Source organism: Pollicipes pollicipes, unplaced genomic scaffold (genome assembly GCF_011947565.3).
Source record: "Pollicipes pollicipes isolate AB1234 unplaced genomic scaffold, Ppol_2.1 Scaffold_6686;HRSCAF=7923_pilon_pilon_pilon, whole genome shotgun sequence".
In the NCBI taxonomy this organism is placed as follows: Eukaryota; Metazoa; Arthropoda; class Thecostraca; order Pollicipedomorpha; family Pollicipedidae; genus Pollicipes; species Pollicipes pollicipes.
Genome location: NW_023596921.1, coordinates 41,653,832 through 41,677,028, shown reverse-complemented (window position 1 = coordinate 41,677,028; position 23,197 = coordinate 41,653,832). Strand labels below are relative to the sequence as shown.

At 52.7% G+C, this 23,197-nt stretch overlaps 1 protein-coding gene across 1 annotated transcript in view; it reads right to left on the bottom strand.

Moving 5' to 3' along the window:
* Positions 1-23,197, bottom strand: part of LOC119107567 (potassium voltage-gated channel protein Shaker-like) — an 83,656-nt gene that overhangs the window by 23,815 nt on the left and 36,644 nt on the right. The window contains 1 exon segment of the mRNA XM_037231056.1: positions 3,635-3,755. Coding sequence (XP_037086951.1) covers positions 3,635-3,755 — 121 coding nt within the window.

Genomic DNA, 23,197 nt, shown 5'->3' with positions numbered 1-23,197 from the left:
CCAGTTCCACCGAAATTCTTTCATCGTTTGTGTCTAGTCACAGCCACCGTAACATACTCAGGCCCGTCGCCCTTCTTCATCCTCTCCCACTGCTCTCAGCGTCATTAGTGACCCAGGACCCCGCTTGGGTGCCCCGGAGTGGCACCTGGACTCCCACCGCAGCCTGCGGCGGCAGGCGCTCTGAGATAGAATGTGTGCCTCGGGGTGACACCTGGACTCCCACCGCAGCCTGCGGCGGCAGGCGCTCTGAGACAGAATGTGTGCCCCAGGGTGGCACCTGGACTCCCATCGCAGCCTGCGGCGGCAGGCGCTCTGAGATAGAAAGCGTGCCCCGGGTGGCACCTGGACTCCCACCGCAGGCGGCAGGCGCTCTGAGATAGAAAGCGTGCCCCGGGTGGCACCTGGACTCCCACCGCAGCCTGCGGCGGCAGGCGCTCTGAGACAGAATGTGTGCCTCGGGGTGACACCTGGACTCCCACCGCAGCCTGCGGCGGCAGGCGCTCTGAGACAGAATGTGTGCCTCGGGATGACATCTGGACTCCCATCGCAGCCTGCGGCGGCAGGCGCTCTGAGACAGAATGTGTGCCTCGGGGTGACACCTGGACTCCCACCGCAGCCTGCGGCGGCAGGCGCTCTGAGACAGAATGTGTGCCTCGGGGTGACACCTGGACTCCCACCGCAGCCTGCGGCGGCAGGCGCTCTGAGACAGAATGTGTGCCTCGGGGTGACACCTGGACTCCCACCGCAGCCTGCGGCGGCAGGCGCTCTGAGACAGAACGCGTGCCACCGGGGTGAACGAAATACTCGGCTTTGGGTAAAGCATGACCCAGATGCGGGCTAGAAAACGGACCACCATTAATCACTGAACTGGGTCACCGCTCAAGCAACTTACTCGGAACGAAAAGAATTCTCGAAGCAAGCGATTCTCAGGGGGCCATGCACCAGAAGTAGAAACGCTGGAATTGCTTTGTACAGGTCGCAAATAGTATATACAAGGTGAACTGTCACGGGTTAATGAAAAATTCTGCGGGAATGAAACGTATGTAGCTAAAGCAGCATTTAACATCGGAAAGCATTATATGTATATATATATATATATATATATATATATATATATATATATATATATAATTGATGACTTGGGAGAGCTGTGCTTGATTTTGCCTCAGCGAAATGTATTTTGACTACAACGAATGGCATATGAGTTAATACTAACTCTCACTACGCGAGGAGCACCGCAGTTTTGAGTGGATCCATTTTCATTTTAAAAAGAAATACAGCTAGATCGCGGCGACCATCCGACGGAGTCCGTTCCGCTGTTAACAAATTTGGAAATATAACAGGCCATGGGCTATTTACGAGCCGCCGTGGGATGTATATGTCGCAATAAGATAGCACTAAATCTTCTGTACCACTACTGGCGCGAATACGCGGCGGTTGAGGGTGGAAAGGAAGCCTCATCTCTGGGACAAACTAAGTATCAAATCTAGCTCGTAGCATGACGGAACAAGAAAATAAACATTGCAGCGGATCGCCATGTCAACCGCAGCCACTGGATGAACACATGAGGCCTGTCATAAGAAGATCATCCGCCTTTGCCTGCTTCCTCTTTCAGTCAACTCATCGACTATTCCAGCGGAATTTGCCGGCTGAGCTCCTATTCTGACTCATACAGATATAGAAAAAATTGATCCTAGCTCGACCCAGCGATAATTTAACTTATTTCAGAGTTGACTTCCAGTACATCCGGGTCAAGCACCAGCCTAGGAATCAGTTTTGATTGTGATGCGGATGAAACAAACGCTAGCGCAAATGAACCGGGGCGACTTTGGAAGCCCATGGAAATAGTGTTTGCCTCCGTGTTAACATAAGCATACACTTTTGTGAGCTTGACGTGAAAGGTGCGCTAATGTGTGGTATTGATCTATAAGTTCACAAAAGCGTAGTTTGCAAACTGGCTGGCTTTGGGCCTAACAATGCGTGCTAATTTCAGTCAACGACATCGATTAATTTTGAATGACTTAAAATTCCTGTGAATGTGAAAGGAGCACTAAAAAACGCAAACATTTTGATGGATATTGGCTATTGGATACTGGTATTGGATAAACTGGAACATTTGCCTCCGAAATTGTAACGACCAGTCAGTTTTGGATTAGGCCATAGCGTTTCTTATTTGAGATCGGGTTAAAAGTGGATAGTGTCAACAAAACAACAAAGTTTTACGCTCCCGTTTTAATGAAATGGGGAATACTACACTTTGCTCAGCTTACCGTGCCGCAGGAAAATTATGTCTGATCACACGGTTTGCAGGGAAATGCCTACTCATTTGAGCAGGAAGCGTTTAATGAACACGATTAAGGTTTCCAATGTTAAAAACTGCATGTTGATGCAAAAGTGGTTGCAAAGATGATACTTTCTAGACGAGATTATAACGGGGCTGGCCCGCTCAAGTCGAAATTTTCTCATCGTTTAAGCAAAACTCACCCGGTCCCGATCGTGCCCGCCACGAGTCCCTGTCACGCAACAAGCAGAGCTGACACATGCATGAAGCATTGCGTGCCACCACATGCGCAGCGCATGCGCACGTCCAGTGCGTATACACGTTGGCACTCCTACGCACACAAGGTCCGGCGGGACTCACGTTGACACCCCACGTACACGAGACTTATCGGTACTCACGTTGGCACTCCCACGCACACGAGACTTATCGGCACTCACGTTGGCACTCCCACGTACACGAGACTATCGGTACTTACGTTGGCACTCCCACGCACACAAGACTATCGGTACTCACGTTGGCACTCCCACGCACACGAGACTATCGGTACGCACGTTGGCACTCCCACGCACACGAGACTATCGGTACGCACGTTGGCACTCCCACGCACACGAGACTATCGGTACTCACGTTGGCACTCCCACGCACACAAGACTATCGGTACTCACGTTGGCACTCCCACGCACACGAGACTATCGGTACGCACGTTGGCTCTCCCACGCACACGAGACTATCGGTACGCACGTTGGCACTCCCACGCACACGAGACTATCGGTACGCACGTTGGCACTCCCACGCACACAAGACTATCGGTACTCACGTTGGCTCTCCCACGCACACAAGACTATCGGTACTCACGTTGGCACTCCCACGCACACGAGACTATCGGTACTCACGTTGGCACTCCCACGCACACGAGACTATCGGTACGCACGTTGGCACTCCCACGCACACAAGACTATCGGTACTCACGTTGGCTCTCCCACGCACACAAGACTATCGGTACTCACGTTGGCTCTCCCACGCACACAAGACTATCGGTACTCACGTTGGCACTCCCACGCACACAAGACTATCGGTACGCACGTTGGCACTCCCACGCACACAAGACTATCGGCACTCACGTTGGCACTCCCACGCACACAAGACTTATCGGTACTTACGTTGGCACTCCCATGCACACAAGACTTATCGGTACTTACGTTGGCACTCCCACGCACACGAGACTATCGGTACTTACGTTGGCACTCCCACGCACACAAGACTCTCGGTACGCACGTTGGCACTCCCACGCACACGAGACTTATCGACACTCACGTTGGCACTCTTACGCACACGAAACTCGTCAGGACTCACGTTGATGACGACGCGCTCGCAGAAGCCGTGCTCGTGGGGGATGGGCTCGAAGTTGCTGACTTGCACCTGGGTATGACCGCCGCCGCCGTCGTCGTCGTGCGGATTGATCTTTGGCAACGACCTGTGGAGCGGGGTCACGGTCAGGCGACGGCGCCAGGCGGCGAGCGGCGACGCGCACAACAGCGCGACACAACAGGCGCAGACCGCCGCGCCACCGGCCGCGCCACCGGCCGCGGCGCTCGCCGCGGCGGACGCGGCCGAGCCCGCTGCCCGTGCACGCGCGGGGCCTCGTTCCTTATCAGAAAAGCCCTCCATCAGCCGCTAAAGAACGACCGCAACTTTTCAAATCAGCGAGAGCTACCACACGCTGCGGTGTTATCACCCTGATGGATGTCGGAGTTTGCATGATTATTGCCTATCCACGAGCGAGGACGCCAAGCAGTGCACGCGTTATAATTTTAATTTGTCACATTCCATCACAAAGCGCTCTCCCCAAGCGTCGACTTGGACATGCAGCGCGCGTCTTTGTCTGCCTCTCCGCGCAGCGACGGCCTGGTCGCCCAAGCCGCCCCGCTTGAGATCATCAGGACGGCTCGCTCCGTCAGTGTTCTCGGTGATGCATTCCTCTGTCCACGGAAGGAACCTGTTCCCTCTCCAGCGGGCTATTAAGCCAGTCACTTTGTGAGCGCAGCGCAGCTAATACATTCGCGTCATTAAAACGGCGCAGCGGCGTGCTGACACAGCCGGTAAATGGCGTGACGTCACTTCCACAGTTAATTGCGGCCATCTGGACTGTCGTGTGCCGTTATGGGGTCGTTTGGGCAGCGGACAGCGCGACGTCAAGTCGACCAGCGCGTTTATAGAGCCTTTCGCACTCCACACTCTGCATACGGGGCTGCATTGAAATGGGCTGAACCTTACCGCGAATGCTGACGATAGGAGCGGCGATCTGGGTCTGTAAACCCTCGACACCAGCAACACGGTGAGGATACACAACATGGGGGTACTGATGGTCTCCCAACGGGGCAATCGACAGCTCTCCGAGAGCGATGTTGCAGGCGAGGTTTGATACGATTCAAGGAAACCCTCCGTCTCCCAAAGTTACGGCCCGCTCGGCGTTACATGACGTTACTAGATATTATGCGAAGTTGAACGGCAGCAAACACTTTAAAATCCGAGGAAAAGACGCGAAACTCGCCCCTTGAAAATCACTTCAGACGCATTAAAAGACAAACGCGCGCCGTACATGCACGATACCTCCCGGAGACACGCGTCTGCGCAATCCCGCCAGCCACATCACAACACAGGTAAGTGGACATATGTACGTACAGCGCATGCACGTAACGCCCGTGTTGGTAGGCAAGTGTACGGACGTAGACGTTTGTAAGGGCAAATATCGTAGCCGCTTAAGTGCGTAGCGTAATTATTCGTATCGCAGATGTTCGTGAGCAGAAATGTGCGCACCTCTTATGCACGTATTCCATTTACTCGCGTCGCAGCACAAATGTCCACAGCTTCTAACGTACGCACCGCAATTCGTATCGCAGAGGTTTGCATGCGCAAATATTTTTAAGTGCCCATGCGGCTACCATTACCAAAGCCTTCCAGGCCGAGCCAACTGTGCGCAAGCGCGAACGAAATGACCCCACATAACTTTATGCATAACCAGCATGCTCCGCTTTCAGTACCTGAAATATCTGTATCACTGAGGTGATCCGATGTTTTGTGTTATTTGTAAGCTACCCAAGTTTTTTCTGTTGTGCCGTTTGCATGTCGCATATCCCGCATGAGTGTTTTCTTGTATAAACATTGGAAATACGAAAACTCGAGCATGCGAACTGCTATAACAACGTTGGCACTTACAAACACCTACAATTACGAGCATTATAATTTACGAACATTTGCGCATGTGTGCATTTGCGCACGACCACATGCGTACGTCTTCATCTCACGTACATTCGTCAAGCAGTCCACCAGACCCTCACACCGGTGCAGCGCAGTGTCTTCCGGGGCGGCGTTCGCTCCCATGACCTACGGCGTCGGCCACTGGCGCCGTGGAATGTGGCGCTGGCGAGGCCGGCTGGCCGGTACGTCCCTGCCGTGCTCGGCAGCCGTAGCCGCACGGCGGATGCGCCAGCCGGCTGTGGCGACGCGGCCGCGGCGTGTTTCGCCGCCGCCGCGCCGCGTTGCTCGGCACTACCTCCCATTACCGAGTAACGAGCCGGCCAGCGCGACCCTACGGCCTCTAGTCAAGCGACTGGCGGCGCTTTTGGCTCGGCTTCGACGGCCGGCCGACGACGACGACCGCGCCGCGGAGCCGGCCTTCCAGGAAGGGCTTTGTTTGAATGGTGCGTTGCGCCGATGCGGAGCCGCGGACGCGAGCGGACGAGGAAAATAGTGTTTTCCTTTGGTCTTTGGGAACGAGGAGGTAGTAGTCGATTAGCATATCATTTATGCGTCAGATTCTACGGTAGAGAGAACGAAATGGCGGGAAATGGAAAATGCCGGGAAACTTGCGCGAGAGCTTCGTAGCAAGATCGGACCATCCAATCACACCAGCCATAAGCACAAGCTTCAGATATGTTATAATCATGCCTGATGTTAGTAAGATAGCTTTTTAGCCCATTTGAAGGGATACAAGCTATAATCAACGCAAATGACATCCAGCAAGCATGACTGATGTGACATAAACCATCAAGTCGGAAACCTGACCAGCAAAAGTATAAAGGCCGGTTCCCTATGACCGAGAGGCTCAGATTCTCTGACTGTCAACCCGTGTCAAGCACAACGGTCTGGATTATCCAGCGACGTGAAAGGAGGGAGTGAAATGTGTTCAAACTTTGTCGCTCCCGTGAAGAGAGAAGACACACAAACGGGAGGTGTTTCATTTCGCAGCGTGTAAATGTTGATCAGCAGACATAAATGTTGAGCAACGAACGGGAGGAAATATTTGCAAAAATGTCGAGCATCAAGTCAGCCTAGCAAACGAAAGATCGATACCAAATGCCGGACTGGTCATATGAACTCGCCATACGGGTTCACGTCACAAAATGACTCCACACAAATATATTTTACAGAGACAGGCCTTCATACTGAACAGCCTAGACTGCACAGCGCAGGCAGCCCCCGAGCACCAGCCACGCTCCTGATATTCTGAAAAACAAACCTGTCTGAGGTCACTCTATTTCGTTCAGCACGGGGACCTTCTGACAGTCTGGGCTGGCCTGTAAACAACAGTTATGGAACGAATTTTCATTTCCATTTTCCTTCAACACGTCTGGGATATTGAGCGACGCTAGTTTCAAGCACGCCGGCTTCGTCAAAATATACCGTAAACACCGGTGCTCCAACGGGAATATAACTAATGTTTGAGGACTGATCAGGCCGTTGAGATCTATGACACATGCATATCAGCCAGCTGATCACCGATCGCGAGCCAGCTAATTTGCACAAACCTCGGGCAAAGTCGCAGACACCGCCTGATTACCAAAACAGTACGGGGTGCGGAAGATTTAGCATTTTAGCAAAGCACCTGGGACGGCCGGCATGTGAGCCATGCCCAGCCACGTGATGCTGCAGTGTGGCGTTTGTATCCTGTTTTATGACACTCGCTGAAAGGTCAGTCACGATGAGGCCGAAATGGAACCGTGGATGGTACTCACATGCTGGTAAACATTCGAAATATCACTCCCACGTCTCTGTTTTACACTCTGAGCCGCATTCGCTTACGTCCTAGGCAGCACATTTTGAGTCCGCGTTCACCAATGCCCTGGTCATAGAAACCGCGGTGAGGTGATGACGGAGTGCGAATGGGCCCTGGTCAATTCGATTTTGCAAGTTTCACTTTGCTTTGAACATGTATGCTAACATCATGGTGATGCATAGGAAATATAGCCCAAAAACGGAGGCCCGATCTACCCACTTTCTGGGGTGGGACTGCGCCGTTCGCCGGGCGTCACCGGTTCGCCAGTTCGAGGGCGTTGGGAAAAGGCGTCGCCCCGCGGCTTCAGTGATACTGTGCCGCCTCGCATGGGCGTTATGCGGCGCAGTCCAGCCTCCAGGAAAATGACCGAATCACGGAGGATGCGTGGAGAGCGCACAGACTTGCAGTTTGAGAAATACGACAAAGCCGCCTCTCGGGCTTATCTGATGAGCAGCGGGTCAGTATATTTAGCAAGATACTTCAACATGCATGCTGACTGCCAGCCCCAGCGCAAAGAACCCGGAACGCCACCGCGAGACAAACCATGCATGGCTAGTTGGACATCGGACATCTCGCGCTTCAAAGAAAATATGATGGATAGCATTCACGCGAAACCTCGACCTCGAATTGGCTTACGCTACTCAAGTGAACGTTTGCTGATTTTTTACACTATAGACGATCTTGATGCCTAGCTTCTGTGATGTGCTGTGAAGGGTTTTCCCCAGAATCATGTTCATGGAAAGCACAAATAAACCAGTCATCCACCCTTGAGCCATCACAAAACTCAAGTGTGAAGCGTTATGTGCTTATAGGCCACTTACAAGGTTATGTTTACGCTTTCTGAGCGAAAAGAACATATACAAACTCCGCATCGAACGGTAATGACAGCAGCGGCGATGCCGACACGTGGAGCTCGGTGGCCAAAGGCACCGTCATCCGCAGCTGCTGAGCAATAAAGCGGCCGTCGCGCCGACTCCAAAACCCCGCTCTGGCCAATCTGATCTGTGAGCCGTTATTCTTGGAGCAATTACCGGCGAGAGTAGCCTTGGTTTTGTGGCGAGCGCGGCCAAAACAAGCCATGCCGGGACAGCCGTGTTATGTCGGTGCGATCGGCCTGACCAGGGACTTTGGCATTGTCCGCACGACCGGCGGCCGGCCGCAGGCCGCCCCTCCCCGCGCTACCCCGCCGGGCCAACGCAAACACGGCCCATCCGCCCAGCCCGCGGCCAGGCAGAAGTTCGAGCCCCCGGCCGCGGGGCAGGCGTATTTTCCGACGTATGTGGCGGCCAAGATCGTTAGAGGGGTTAAATCGGGACTGTACGGCGCTGTGAGACCCGCCCGAGCACAAACGGGGACCGGTGTTCGGGGCCGGAGTGGTGCGGTGGTGGTGGGACGGTGTTCGGGACCGGGGTGGTGGGATGGCGGTGGGACCGTGTTCTGGACCGGAGTGGCAGTGGGACCGTGTCCTGGACCGGGGTAGCGGGGTGGCGGTTGGACCGTATTCGGGACCGGGCGGCGGGGTGGCAGTCGGACCGTGTTCGGGACCGGGGTGGAGGGGTAGCGGTCGGACCGTGTTCGGGATAGGGATGGTGGGTGGCGGTGTGGTGGCGGGCTTCACACTCAGCGGATATTTGAAACGCTGGATACAGTCGATGCGCGAGCTGATGGTGGAATGACGCGCGTCGTGCCAGCGCTTCAGCGCCAGTGATCAACTGTGCTTCAGTGATACCGGTGGGTTAACATTCCTCAATTGCCTTATTGAATCAATTTTTCACCGTCGCAATGGTCGTAGAACAGAAACTCACCGTTACGATAATCGTAGCTAAGATATTTTTAGCTCTTTCAAAAAAGCGAGAGCGGGTTATTTTCAATTGATAATCGATCTGTTTCACAAACACTGACATATTTTATAGTAGCAGATGTGATTTACATTTCCTTTCCGTGAGTGGCGAAAGGCGACAACATCGCTTTCATCCGACGGCTATCGCTGGAATGCGGGGAACGACAGTGAGAATGGAGGGTCTAGTGGTGCAGTGGCGCTTGACCTACAGGAGAGAGGGGCCAGGGGAGCCGACCAGAATAGGGTTTGTAAAAACATAGTTTTGCTTTGTGCTCCCGCATAGCCAACACGACGACACATCACGGAAAATCAGCACGATATCGGATATCACAGCAATTAAAAGTCACCGCTCAGCCTTGCCGCGTGGCTCATCGAACAGCTAACCAGCCATGGCAGTACGACGCAATATGCCCATCACATCCACAGCTCCAGCTGCTGCCAACTAAAGCGTCAGCCAACCCGCCGTGACCACGGACGAACATCCCGATCCAACGCTCTGTCCAGATCCCCGAACACATCCCGCCGGCCCGCTGAGCTCAGACAGCCCGCCGGCCGAATCAGCAGCGCAGCGCCGCCACCCACCTCGCCGACATGGCGGCCGCCGCGATATTTACCTCACCAATATGGCCGACATCAAGCTGCCCTGCTGGGCGAGTACACCAGCCAGCATCGCGCCCGTTAGCGCGGCGGCCCTCCGTCCAACGCGGCGGCGGCACACACGTTCGCGCGCGCGCGCGCGACGCCGCCTGCCTTACTTGTATCGGCCACCGGTCTGGTTGCGGCCGGCGCCCATGCCGGCCGGGTCACCGCTGGCCCGCCGCCGTCACGGGAATGCGGCCGGCCCGCCGGCGCGCCCCTGGCCATTGATCAGGCGCGTGCCCGGCGCCCTTCTGGGACCGTTACTTAGGGACGCCGCCCCTCCCCAGGTCCCCAATCAATGGGCGCAGGGCGCGGCGGCCGGCCCGACCCGACGCGACCCCACACTTGGGGGTACGCGCGCGGCGCACGGTGGAGCACGCTGGTGGGACAGGTAGACGGGAGATGGCGCAGACAGGCCGCAGGCTTAGAAGGCCAATACGTCATCGGGGTTGCTTGACAGCGCCGCCCACAGCGTAAGAACCGTGACGACATCACACAGGCGTGCGTGCGTGCGTGCGTGCCTGCCTGCGTGCGTGCGTGCGTGCGTGCGTGCGTGCGTGCGTGCGTGCGTGTGTGTGTGTGTATGTGTGTGTGTGTGTGTGTGTGTGTGTGTGTGTGTGTGTGTGTGTGTGTGTGTGTGTGTGTGTGTGTGTGTGTGTGTGTGTGGTGTTGTGTTTTCTAAGAAAATTACGACAGCTTTGATGATATAGTCTTCTTGTGCGACCTTTCATCGGCTCGTATATTTTACCTACCTTTACCACTGATTTCAGTGATTCGTTTTAAAAATAGCAAGGGTATGCTTACACTTAATTACTTCGCGTCCGGCACTGAGTGATAAGGAGGACTTTCTGATCAGTGGGGTGGCAATATATAAGGCGAAAAATAGTCCAGATTCGCAATGCAAGTCAGGAAAAGCATGTTTGACACGATGAAAAATATTTTACGCTTTAGTTTATTGAGCTTTAAAATCAACTGATTGCAACAGACTGATTGCGGTTGGGTGATAAATGAACTGATTGATTGCGAAACGTAGCAAGCATCCTGTTCGAACACGGCACATCATAGTTACACGATCAGCAATTGATCAATGAAAAGTCTTGCGGTTTTTTCTCTTTTACCACTCATATATAGAAAGATTCCGTTTAGTTTTGCACGTCGCTCTGCTAGCGAAAACAAAAGCCATAGCTGATCTTTGCGTAGAAACAGAAAGCGCGTACACAAAACATTCGGGCCAAGCAATGGAACAATTGGGTAACAAAAGGCAAATTAATGCATTGGTGGAACGATCGGTTGCATGAATGTAGCACACATATTTTACCACAGTGACTCGAAATTGCAAAGCAGCGAGTGAAAGTGTTGAACGTATATTGAATTGTCTGAGAGCGTAAAAATTGCAACGGCGTTTTGCAATCGAGTGAATTTACAATGTCCCTTCCTTCATGACACTTAACCGAAGTACTACCGCAGCGTACGTACCATTTCATACCTGACAGAAACAAGAGAGTATATTAGCAGGCAATACGCAACATTCCAGCAGACAATGGCCGTATCTGTTTGAGAACAGCGTGGCCAATGGATTGTTTGACGGCCCGGCTGGTGGTCGCCGGTGTGAAATCCTCAACTCTGCTTTAGCTACACTGTCACTATGACTTCATGATGTGTCTTAATGGCTTAATGGTGTGCCATATGACGAAACATCGACAATATCAGTAACTATCGTCGCCATGCCACCTGAAAAACTCAGCGACGAAGCGAGCCGAAGCAGGTTATGTTCTTTTCTTGACCTCGGAAAGAAAGGCCATGGACTCCTGGCTTTTCGGCAGGATGAGTTTAAAGTTCTTATGTTGAGGTTGCGATCTTTAATATAACAGAATGTGCTGGTTAAGCAATACTGCAGTACTAACAACGGTTCTATTGACGGGACTTAATATTTTCAGCTGTGTTTATTTTAAAGAATGAATTTCTCACGTCCTCATCTAATTGAGCTTTGCTTTTAAGGATGAACATTGCCCGAATAGAGTTTCGTCAATTTAATGGTTACTTAGTACTACAACGTCGTTTAACCAGCATCCCCTGGTATATTGAGGGTCGCTTACCCACCTTCAGAGTTGTGAGCTAATAATTTCTTTAATTTCATCATTTCGTCCTCAGGATCATTTACAAGCCCAAGTGTGTGTGTGTGCGTGTGTGTGTGTGTGTGTGTGTGTGTGTGTGTGTGTGTGTGTGTGTGTGTGTGTGTGTGTGTGTGTGTGTGTGTGTGTGTGTGTGTGTGTGTGTGTGTGTGTGTGTGTGTGTGTGTGTGTGTGTGTGTGTGTGTGTGTGTGTGTGTGTGTGTGTGTGTGTGTGTATGTGTATATGCATGCATATCAATTATGCAAGTTTATCACACATCCAAAACGTAATTTGTATTGAAGCATTCATTATTTGCTACTCAGGCTGAATCGAGCACTGTGAAGCATCCTTTTCTCACTGCAATGAGACTCATCAGGAATTTAATACCTTTACTTCAGCAGCAACGCCTTTTGGGACATGGGGCGATAGGGCTGATCGACACGTGCGCGTGCTCATTACGTAGACGATACCAGAGCCTTGGCGAATAGTGTCATACGCATTTGCTAGCCCATACAAATGGGTTTAAACAGCACATTGGAACGCTCAAATTATTGCTCCAAAATCATCATGGAGCTTGAAGATTGACTTAACATGTGCTCTATCCATTTTTGGTAGCTTGAGTCAAAGGACTTTATGAATTTAGAACACTAGAGACTGTGACGAGACCATTACGAAAACGGTAAATTATTTGTGAATACATTGGTCAAGAGGAACATAGCTACAGGCCAAATCGCCCTTAGTTTTCACGACTAAGCCTCTCGGCTTAAGTCACAGCGCATTCAAACTCTCTTCATGTGAAGAGTTTTGTGAACACAAACTCACATTCAAAAACGGCTTCGACAAGGCCGATATTGATCGCTTTCCGGTCAATTGCTGGCGTACCTGTGGGTGCACCAAAGTGCTGGATCGCTTCGAGACTCGAAAACGGTGAGCACCCCTATACCGTGTAGTTGGAGTCGCGCCTTAATCTGAACTGGTTGCTAAGATCTACTATCAGTCTCTAAAAACTCCCTAAAACGAGCGAACCAATGGCTTGTGCTCAAGCGCGCGTGATGCACCGAATGCTCTCAACAGTACTTTTGCCTGTAATTGGTCTGGTGCGACTGCAACGACGTGCCGTCTGGATCTGGGTACGGTTCCAAATGACATAGCGCAGCTTCAGTCCTGTGGTCTCCACGGCAAGGCGCGGGCGAACCTCGGTCTCCTCCGATCACCGGCGGCTTAAGGCGCTGACCTGTGAGGGTCACACCGCGCTGGTCTGCAGAGGTCACATCGCGTTGACCTGTGAGAATCACACCACGCAAGCTTGCCAAGGTCTCACTGCGCTGACCTGTGAAGGTCACACTGTGGCGAACGCTGCCCCACCGGGTTACCGGCGCTGTTTTGGACGCTTGTGCAGCAGCGCTGACAACGGCAGCGTTCGTTTCGCCAGGTTACAGTGTGTCCTGACAAAACATGCGAGGTCATGGCTGGTTCACTTCCCACTGCAGGTCAAACGTGCCTCCGGGCATGAGTCATAGTGCGATGCAGCCAGACGGGGCCAGCATGATACCTGACAGAAGGCAGCGAGAGACCCAGCGAGAGGCGCCCGCCAGACGGCATCGATCTGTTTGCTGTTTCGTGTTTTTCTGTTTTCATGTTTCCTGTCATCGATCCGTCAGCTGTTTCCTTGATTCCACTTCAGCAGACCGATTGCAGCTCGAATTGACGACTTACGGAACTGATCTATCTCCGACTCAAATTCACGACTTACGGAACTGATCCATCTCCGACTCAAATTCACGACTTACGGAACCGATCTATCTCCGACTCAAGTTCACGACTTACGGAACTGATCTATCTCCGACTCCAATTCACGACTTACGGAAGTGATCTTTCTCCGATTCAAATTCACGACTTATGGAACTGATCTATCTCCGACTCAAATTCACGACTTATGCAACTGACCTAACTCCGACTCAAATTCACGACTTAATGGAACTGATCTATCTCCGACTCAAATGCACGACTTATGGAACTGATCTATCTCCGACTCAAATGCACGACTTATGGAACTGACCTAACTCCAACTCCGGGCAACAAAGCCCTTTGACATGACTTCGATTCAGACTCAGAGAGAAAGGGGTCGATTTCGTATCTCGTCGACTTCGACGAGATGCACTCCTGTGAGATGAGTGAAGGCAGAAAAGGAGATTATCCGTCCAACACACTTCATAAAGAGCTTCGTGAACAACACAACTACATTCTGACTGGTCCCTTTATACTATTTATCTAACCTGGCATGCTATTCATGCATGCTGCTACCTATGTTTCGATTTAAGTCAATGCACAAATGACTCGGTAGACTGGACTCCGACTCCAACTCGCAACGGAATTCCAAGGAGTTATTTCACTATGACAGGGTAAAAATGGCATTGAATTCGGCGTGGATTCCAACTCTGATCGGACTTGGGTGAAAGTCTGGTGACCAGGCACCATGCAGTTGTTCAGAGAATCGCATCTCTCGTTGCTGAAAATTGCATACAAGACATCTGTTTGGCTGTAAGGCATGTAGCGATCAGTGGCTGCATAAGCTTCAAGAGAACGCGACGGTTGAGACAGGCCTGCTGTCTCAGAAGAAAAATGCTCCCACGTTCACACTTGGCCTGCAGCCAGGCTAGAAATTAACATTATCTCACCACCTCGGGCGTTTTGGACAGCATCGCAAGGAATGGGCTGGAATACCACGCGGTCACAAGTCTGCATGCAACTGCAGCCGCTCTCGGTCACTGCAACCACATGGCAAACGCTGCCGTTCTCCATAATCCTAAAAGGATACTTTCATAGGATCTGATACGGACACCGAACCCAGACATATTCAGACGTCTTGAACACCAACAAAGAGCCGACGAGGTCTTGCTGACAGCAGCACTGGCGCCGGGTTTTCGGTCATGGAGGCCAATATTTCCGGGCACCAGTGACCCTCCTGCTCAGAATCTGTTCCAGTGTTTCGGGGAGCGATTCGGCACTGGTATACAATCGTGCTGGTGCGATGGAATGCAATCTTACACCTCGAGCCCGTGCCATTCGGCTTCGACTGTATGTAAATGTGAATCGGTATGCATAGCTTAGACCTTTGAGCCAAGGCTTCATCGCACTCTTAATGGATTCGCATGGTAAAGTGGAGAGCCTTGCACGCAATATTACTTGATATCTTCCACTGTCACCGTGACACTTAAAAAAGGCTTCCAGACAGCGCTATCACATCAGCTGAAATAAAAGAACAAACCGCAGAACGCAAAAAGATACGCATCCGCAGCGTAAGAGGCAGGCGAGAGAACAAGAAGGCGACAAACAGCAAGCTGAAAAATGAAAGAACTGAGATTGGTCCAGGGAGGGAGAGAGCGAGAGAAGGCCCGACAACAAAACCAACTGCAAGATAAATGGCACGACGCCGCCGAACAGCGCCGGGAGAGTGGCCGTGCCCCGCCAACGTACCTGACCATCTTGTCACGGTACCTCACCCGGTTGGGGAGATGGCACAGATGCAGCAGGAGGTCGACATCGAACGAACTCCCCACGGTGGAGATGGTGGCACACATTATCACGTCCTAGTCGGGCATCCCGAGGTCGCATGAGTTTGTGCCAGGTCACCAGTGCCGTCCGGCGGCGATGGGCGGCGGCCCACGCAGGCCTTTGAGTCACTCTGCGGTCCGGTCAGTGTCCCCTGCGTCTCTGCAGGTTGACCTGCTCCCACGCCGCCAGGTCAGCGGGTCGCTTGCAGCGCTGGAGAGGGGCTGACCGGTCCTGGACGCGCCATCTGATCGGACGTGCAACCCCCGCGACGACCGCCAGTCTCCAATCGGGTCGAGGTCACGCCATCAGGTTCGGCTGGACACGTGCTGGCCAGGTGCAGGGCACGCCTTCTCTGACTGCAGCTCGCCAGTCCGGCGGTTCCGTTTGTACAGAAGATGGGGCTCTCCGATGGACGGCTGTGGCTGACTGGCGAGGCTGGACGGCCCTCTACGCTACACGCTGCCGCGGAAGCGCGGAGCCACTGCGCTCGGCCGCCCTGCCTTCTCAGCGGACCCACTGGCGCCGAGCTGCACGCGTTCCCGTCTGCACCAGCTCCATCCGCTCACAGCCTCCTCCGGCAGGCCGGGGGTCGGCAGGTCGGTCGACGAGGGTGACCGAGCACCGAGCCAAGCCCGACAGCGGGCCCTTGCGTCAGCGGCCGGCGCGGGAAGCTTGACGGAGCGATGACTCGTCGCGATGCGACTCCTCGGACAAAGCCGGGCTAATAATGATACCCGCCTGTTGAGTGAGGGAGGCCCTTGTAGCACTTTAATCAACGGAGGAACAAAGATGTGGTTGCGGGTGAGTCACTGGCAGGGGCCCTGTTGTGTTGCAGGCGCTAAGTGCCTTCTAGAATTTCTATTGCACGCCAGGACTTTGCAACTTTAAACAACAAGGTACATATGTAATGCAGGTGAAGTTGCATGTGATGACAATCGATAAGAAATGAGAAGGACGGCTTCGCGCTTTGTTGTCTCACAAGTGTATGAGGTACCGGAATGGAGCTTGTAAGACATAACTGTGAGAACGATGGGCGAGTGAAAACTCACCTGACTTTATTTGGCTCGTGATCAGAGCAACGTTTGTGGGATGGTGACCATGAACCGCTTATGATGCAAATCGCGGACCATAAATAGTTCACAAGGTCAGTCACAGCAGTTGAAAAATGGGATGCCCGTCACTCTGCAAGCATTGATGGGATCGAATACGGATCGTGGCACCTAGTGATAGAGTGGCACCTAGATCGTGGCACCATACCGATCGTGGCATCTAGTAAAATGGAAAGATCTATGAACTGAATAATGTGGATGCAGTTTTCTTTCCACTCTGCAGTTGAACATGAGCCACACCAAGACGAAGCTTAAGAACCCCTCATAAACCTACGATCGCGATAAAATGAGGCGCTTAAGTCGGCCTTCCCTTCCAGTTCAAAATAGACCACGATAACAGACAGGGACATGAATAAAACCCGGCGAGGCTGAACGCCTGGGAGGCGGGGGGGGGGGGGGGGGGGGGGCGACGATCGGCCTACGAGCAGGGCGTCCCCTCTCAGACCTCAGGGGTCGTGGTCTGACCGTCCCGCGTACCGCAGCTCGTCGGCGCCGCTGGCCTCGCCGCAGATGCCCCGGCAGGCAGACGGTCCGCTACAGGTGCGACCTCGCCCCGCTCCGCCCCGCTGACCGGTCACCAGCTCCGCTACGGCGACCGGTCACGAACGGGCGCCCCTCCGCGGCGGCGCCGGGCCGGCAGGTGTGAGCTGAGGCGCTTGCCGCCGCCGGCACCATCGCCCCACTGGCGGAGAGCGCGGCCGGCGCCGGCGGCCGGAGCGTGCCAGGTCGATAGCTGAGTCTGCGCGTGGCGCCGGTGCCGGCCGCCGCTCTCACCGCCGCCGCCGGCCGACGCTGCTGATGATCGATGTGACCGCCAACACACCTGGCTGGCGGACGGCCCGGCCCCACCTGTGGAGCGGCCGGCCCGACGGGGCACGCCGCTGGAAGGGGTTCCGGACCCGCAGAACGGACGCCACCGGACAGGGATCCGGAGCCGAGAAATGGAAGCCGCTGGACGGATACCCGGACCAGCGGAACCGATGCCACTCGGCGAATATCCGGACCAGCGGAACGGACGTCACTGGACATGAGACCGAAATCAAAGAGGAACGGCGCTGGGCGAAGGGAAGCACAAGCAGAGTACCCGGACGCACAAGTGGAGCTGGACACGCTGACAGAGTCTCGCACCCAACGTATGGACACCGTCAGGCTGGGTCTCTGCCCGGCCGAGCGGCGAATTGTGAGAAGGCTCCTCGTACAGCATGTCTTTGACCCGGAGACGTGCGCTAGACATGTGCCATCTGTCGCAGTACAGGGCCAGCATGCTGTAGCATTCGCCATAATTCGACCGACGGCCACTGTAACAAAGGTTTCATGAGAATAACCATGCAATCCAGCTCATCATACAAGCAATGGGCTAGTAATGCGCCGCCATTTCACAGGATGACTGTCGACCGCGCTGCACAGCGATGATCAGTGCACATCGCAAACAAACGGGACCGGTCTGGATGAGCCAACGGCAAACACAATCATGTGCTGGCTGTGTGTTTGTACTGCAGAGTCGGCTCAGGTCTGTCGTTTACACAGCGAGTCGAGTTGCGCTCGCTTAACTGAGGTCACATCACTGGCGTGATGGCGCGACGGACAGGCGCAGCACTGGCGCGACGGGAGGAGCCTCTGCCATTGATATGGCGATGCGCGTGGCATGCACGTCAGAAGGGCTGTGTAAATGATGGGCTGCCCCACTGACCCTCGGCTTGGAGAACCCTGCGAGGCCTAGGAATACGCGGACGGAGGACAGCGCAGGCTGCGCACGGAGGCCACTGCCACGTCCGACAAGAATCCCTTCCGCCAGTGTACGAGGTAGCGACCTGGGCTGCTTGTTTAAATAAGTGCAAGTGGCTACCGCGCTGGAAAATCAATACAGATTGGCTGTCGCCTGTTTGTAGCCCAGCCCACCAAGCACCAACAGCAACAGCGTGCAAGGTGGTGGCGTGATCGCAGTGGCCAGCGATGGCTACACTGCGTTCCGAGAACAGAACGTTGCCATCCGGGCTCTCCAGAGGACGAGCATAAAGCTGATGTATGGCGTGCATCTGGGAAGTAGTGTCCATCAATCGTGCCAGCTGGGCAGATGGTGTAGCGGCAAACTGCGCTGTTGGTGTGCCAGCTTCTGGGAGACACCAAGCCGTTTGGACATGCAGACGCCGAACTGGGGTCGTATCCAAGGTCTGCTTGCATCCAAAAGTTCATGGTACAATGCTTGTGCTAGGCCTATTTTATTGTAGGGATTCGGTTCAGGGTCCAACCGGATTTTTTTCCAAATTCATCTCCACACCGTTCCAGCTGAAATATTTTAATTTTGATGCCCTTTCTGGCTATCATTGTGACGGGCGCTGACAACATGTTGGCACTGTGCATTGCCCGGAAACGGCTGCAAGCTCGATTTGTGGGAGTTGTGTCCGCATAAATCTCGTGCAATCTTTCCAGATGCAAATGCGGCCAAATAAATTTTCATGTATGAAAGTCAAAGTTTAATGGAAATAAAGTTTAATTTCACGGACAGACTTAAACATCACATCATCTAAGATGCCACGAGCAGCTGTTTGTCACGATTGTAGATTATTTCAGACTGCGAGGTAAGTAATGCAACGATGATTAGACGTCGTTTTTTTTTTTGGTGCTGAAAACAGTGTGTTTGCGCATTTCATACCGCTAGCTTGCTAACGCCAACACATTCGTTGCCAAATGCATACATGTTGTGAAGACGAATACAAGGGCAGCAGCAGCGAATACGGCGACAGTTATCTGGGGAGGGAAAGATACTCAGACCTGCCTGTCAAGGAAAGGTTTTTGACAAATGACAAGCTGTGTGACATCCAAGCACAGTCCACATAGTGCTGGGGCTCATGCATCGGTGCCCACGGACAGTGTCAGGAGCACAAACATGGAGAAATGCAACAGGTAGTTCTGTGAATTTTACTCATCCAAGTGCTGGAATGACACACGTTTCTCCGTCCAACTTCATGATCCTGTATCTGTCACCGATTTGGGGTACGTCAAGGGTTAAATATTGGTGGCGGAATAAGCGTCGGAACGACACAAACTATTGCTTGTGTTGCATTGCTTTAATCAATATCGTGTTTGAACGGTCTATTTCAAGTCTCATCACTGATACGAGTACCTGTTGCTGCGTCTTTCATCTGGTGATGCAAAAATATTCTGTCGGGTGACTTTGTGCAAACTATTGTTATAATGTCGCACAGTGCCCCAACACAGTGTCGTAGCCTGGAAATGCAAAATAATGCACAAGCTTTTAAGATGAAGTAAAAGCTGGCAACATGCGTTGTTCTCAGTGTGTAACTATCAAATCTCGAGATCGCATTCCCATTAAAAAGCTGTTAAAACCACAAACCGTTCTTTAAGACCTAGCCTATCAAAATCGGTGCGATAAATGCGGGGATTTCGGGCGGGTCGAAATGGCCCCTGCAAGGGTCTAAAATGAAATTCACAGCATGAAATTAGGAATAATGCACAGGGTCACGTGGGCGTGAAAGAGTACACGTGTGTAGCATAGTGCACCTCGTGGGAGTGAGTCTCAACGTGCCGCTTTCAGTCTCGAGCAGCATTCACGTGGTTCAGGGCTCCATTGTCTGCAGGGCTCTTCAGCCAACGCGCGGACCCAGGACAACGCCATGACCAGTGAGTAAGTTATTTCCTCTTTCCAGACACCTCTGGCTTCACCGGTCCAGCGAGCAGCCCCGCAGCCAGCGCTGCGCGTTACGAGTGCGCTGAATGACGCTGCGCCTCGAGTCACTCCCTGCGGAGACGGGAGGATCGGCATAAATTGGACTTTACGGCCGCGTTCGAGCGGCGCCATCAGTGACAATGAGATGGTGCCACGTCGTCCTTCAAGAAATGGCTAGGCGACCGCCGTTCGCCGGGACCGTCCCGCGGCTGACCTCGGAGACTGATCAAGGGGGAGAGGACGGTTATCCAGAGAGTGCAGTCGTCCAGACATCTTCTGCGCCGGTTCCGGTGCTCACAATCGCAGAATTCAGCGGCAAGGGTTTACGGCGTTATGGCGTTTATTTGCTTTTCGCCTGGAACTAAAAATTTGAGATGGTGCCAACAACTCGTTCCATATTTTTAGAAGCACCTTGTGTGATGGTGCTATTTCTAACCTTGGGACTACTGCCATCGGGATTCTGACGCCCAAACTGGAGATATCAATGTTGAGCCGAGTTGGGAGCTGATAGTTGAGCCGGTGGGTGTCTCTCTGGTGCTATAAAACCGATACACACACAGTAATTGTATGGATCTACAGTGTCGCATGCACAGAATGCGCTATGGGCGCTATGACCAGCCCTACCTCCAATCCTTGAAATATCATCGATAAAACACTGGACCTTTAATGTCGGGGACTGCCTGGAAACCTGCGGCAACTGAGAGGGAAGTTCGGACAGTGCTTCCAAGGGCGCTGGGAACTGTGACTGATGCTGAATGTGCCAGCACTGTAAAAACGTCAATGCTTCTGGAATGTACATCCTACGCTTACGTAAATATTTAAGAGACCTTCATGTGATGTCACGAGCGCGGCCAAGGGAAGTCCAGATTCCAAGGGAAGTCCAAGTCCAAGGGAAGTCCACCCCCACTCTCTTAGACTCGGATTTCATTTTTCACCATAGATAATTGCTGACTGAAAGTTGAAAATCGGCGTAACACATTCTTACTGGTCTCTCCTCCCCCGCTTAAGAAAATCCCGGCTGCGCCCCTCTGTCGCTATCACCGTCATTGGCACTCCTGATGTGCCGGTCCCTTAGCTTGCCATCTGTGCTTTCCCTAACTTGTGCCATTGGAGTTCCTTCCCTCCGACGATGGCATCGCAAACGGGAGGCGAACGCAGAGCCCAGACACCACTTGATACGGCGCGCGCGACGCTGTTCTGCGTCACCAGCGCTCCGCCGATCAGCCAGCCGGGGGCGGCTTCGGGGCAGCACACCGCCTGGTGCGGCGCAGATCCGGCTGAGCTCCACCAGCTGGGCGCACTGCGGTGATTAGTGCCGGACCCGCTGGGCACAATCTCGCTCGGCCCTGCCGGCCGGCAGCCACTGGGGCTTCATCGGCAGGTGCCCAGTGTGCGCTGTCGGCGGGGCACGGGACAGGTCAGCCCGGCGGCAGCCTGCAAAGCTGGACGAAGCCGCGTGCTGGAGGCAGCCAGCGTTCGTCATCGCGCACGTGCTTGGCATAATTAAAGTGCACCCGTTGTGTTATGATGGCATTCCAACGACGTGATAGGATAGCAGAGCGTTATTTATATTTCTTTTAACGGCCGAATAATATTTAGCCAATAAAATCAACGGCCTGCTGTAGGGCAGCAGCCCCTATCATAACGACCACGTCAGATATACATATGCCATAAACAAGCCATTGATATGGAATTCAAACAACTCAGGCTGCACTTAGGCACCGAGGTCTTCTTTTCGTTTTAGGAAAGTCGGGCGCATGTCAATTTGGGAGTTCTTTTGTTGTTGTGGCCCGTTGAATGCCTAAATCTTCTTCAAATAAAAGTTCCTTCCAGCCCATATTTGTTCTTATAAGTTGAAATGCGCTGCTTGCACCGAGGCAGAGATCGCTCTGCGCGCAACAAAGACAGATAACAACTACAAAAAGCCTGCTGAAACTTGCCGTGGCTCGGGATATGAAGAAGAGTGCCGTTTCGGTCCTGGCGGCCTGCAGTATTATTTTTGGCCATAAAACTCCGCCTCAGTGCGTAATTCTAGCAATCGCGCCTACCTATACACTCATTTTGTTTTGAGTATGTATCGTCAGCCAATAGATGTTCTTCTGATGACCGTAAAGCTTGCATTCAAACGAGCTTTACCTTTATGGGGCCCCCCTGCATAAATCCTCGTGCATGTGGCACATGTGTCGGTTACAGCGCGTACAACAAGGGACATGTTTTACATTGAAGGTGGGGGAATGATTGTCATGTATATATATATATATATATATATATATATATATATATATATATATATATATAATCATCTATATATATGTACATGTTTATACAAACATTTGTATTCCCAGCACTAAATCCGGTGAATAAGTGATTCAACTATTTCCAGAAGGTCAAGTAGAGCTTATCATGTAATTTGTCCCCAAAAACTGAGCTGGACAAGTAAAGTTGCTACCGGAAGAAGTTTCAAATTATTTGAAACATTTTTTAACTATCACCAGATGAGGAAACCTCGACGACAGGCCCGCTGTGAGTTTGCTGGGAGACAAAAGTGTTGAACCACTAAAACATGACGCTAAGATTTCGGGCATCTTGATTTAACATATTTTCACATTTCATGAACTTCAATACTCCAAGTTTTTTGTCCCAGAGTGATTAATTTTGCTGTGGTTAGGTCGGAAATACGATGGGCTTAGGCCCAGTTTTTGCCGTGTTCAAGCGTCCAACGACGCACGGTTGTCATTTAATCTGTAAAGCATTCACTGTCCCGTTTATCGGGCGTCGCCGCTTCATGGCTTGTTGCCATGACGTTGGACAGTGTTAAGCCCGATTTCTAAACAGCGCATTCGCCTAAATCATGTAGCTGTTTATGTATGAGCATTGTCTGAATGTCAAGACCTAGGATAAGTTTTCACGATCGCGC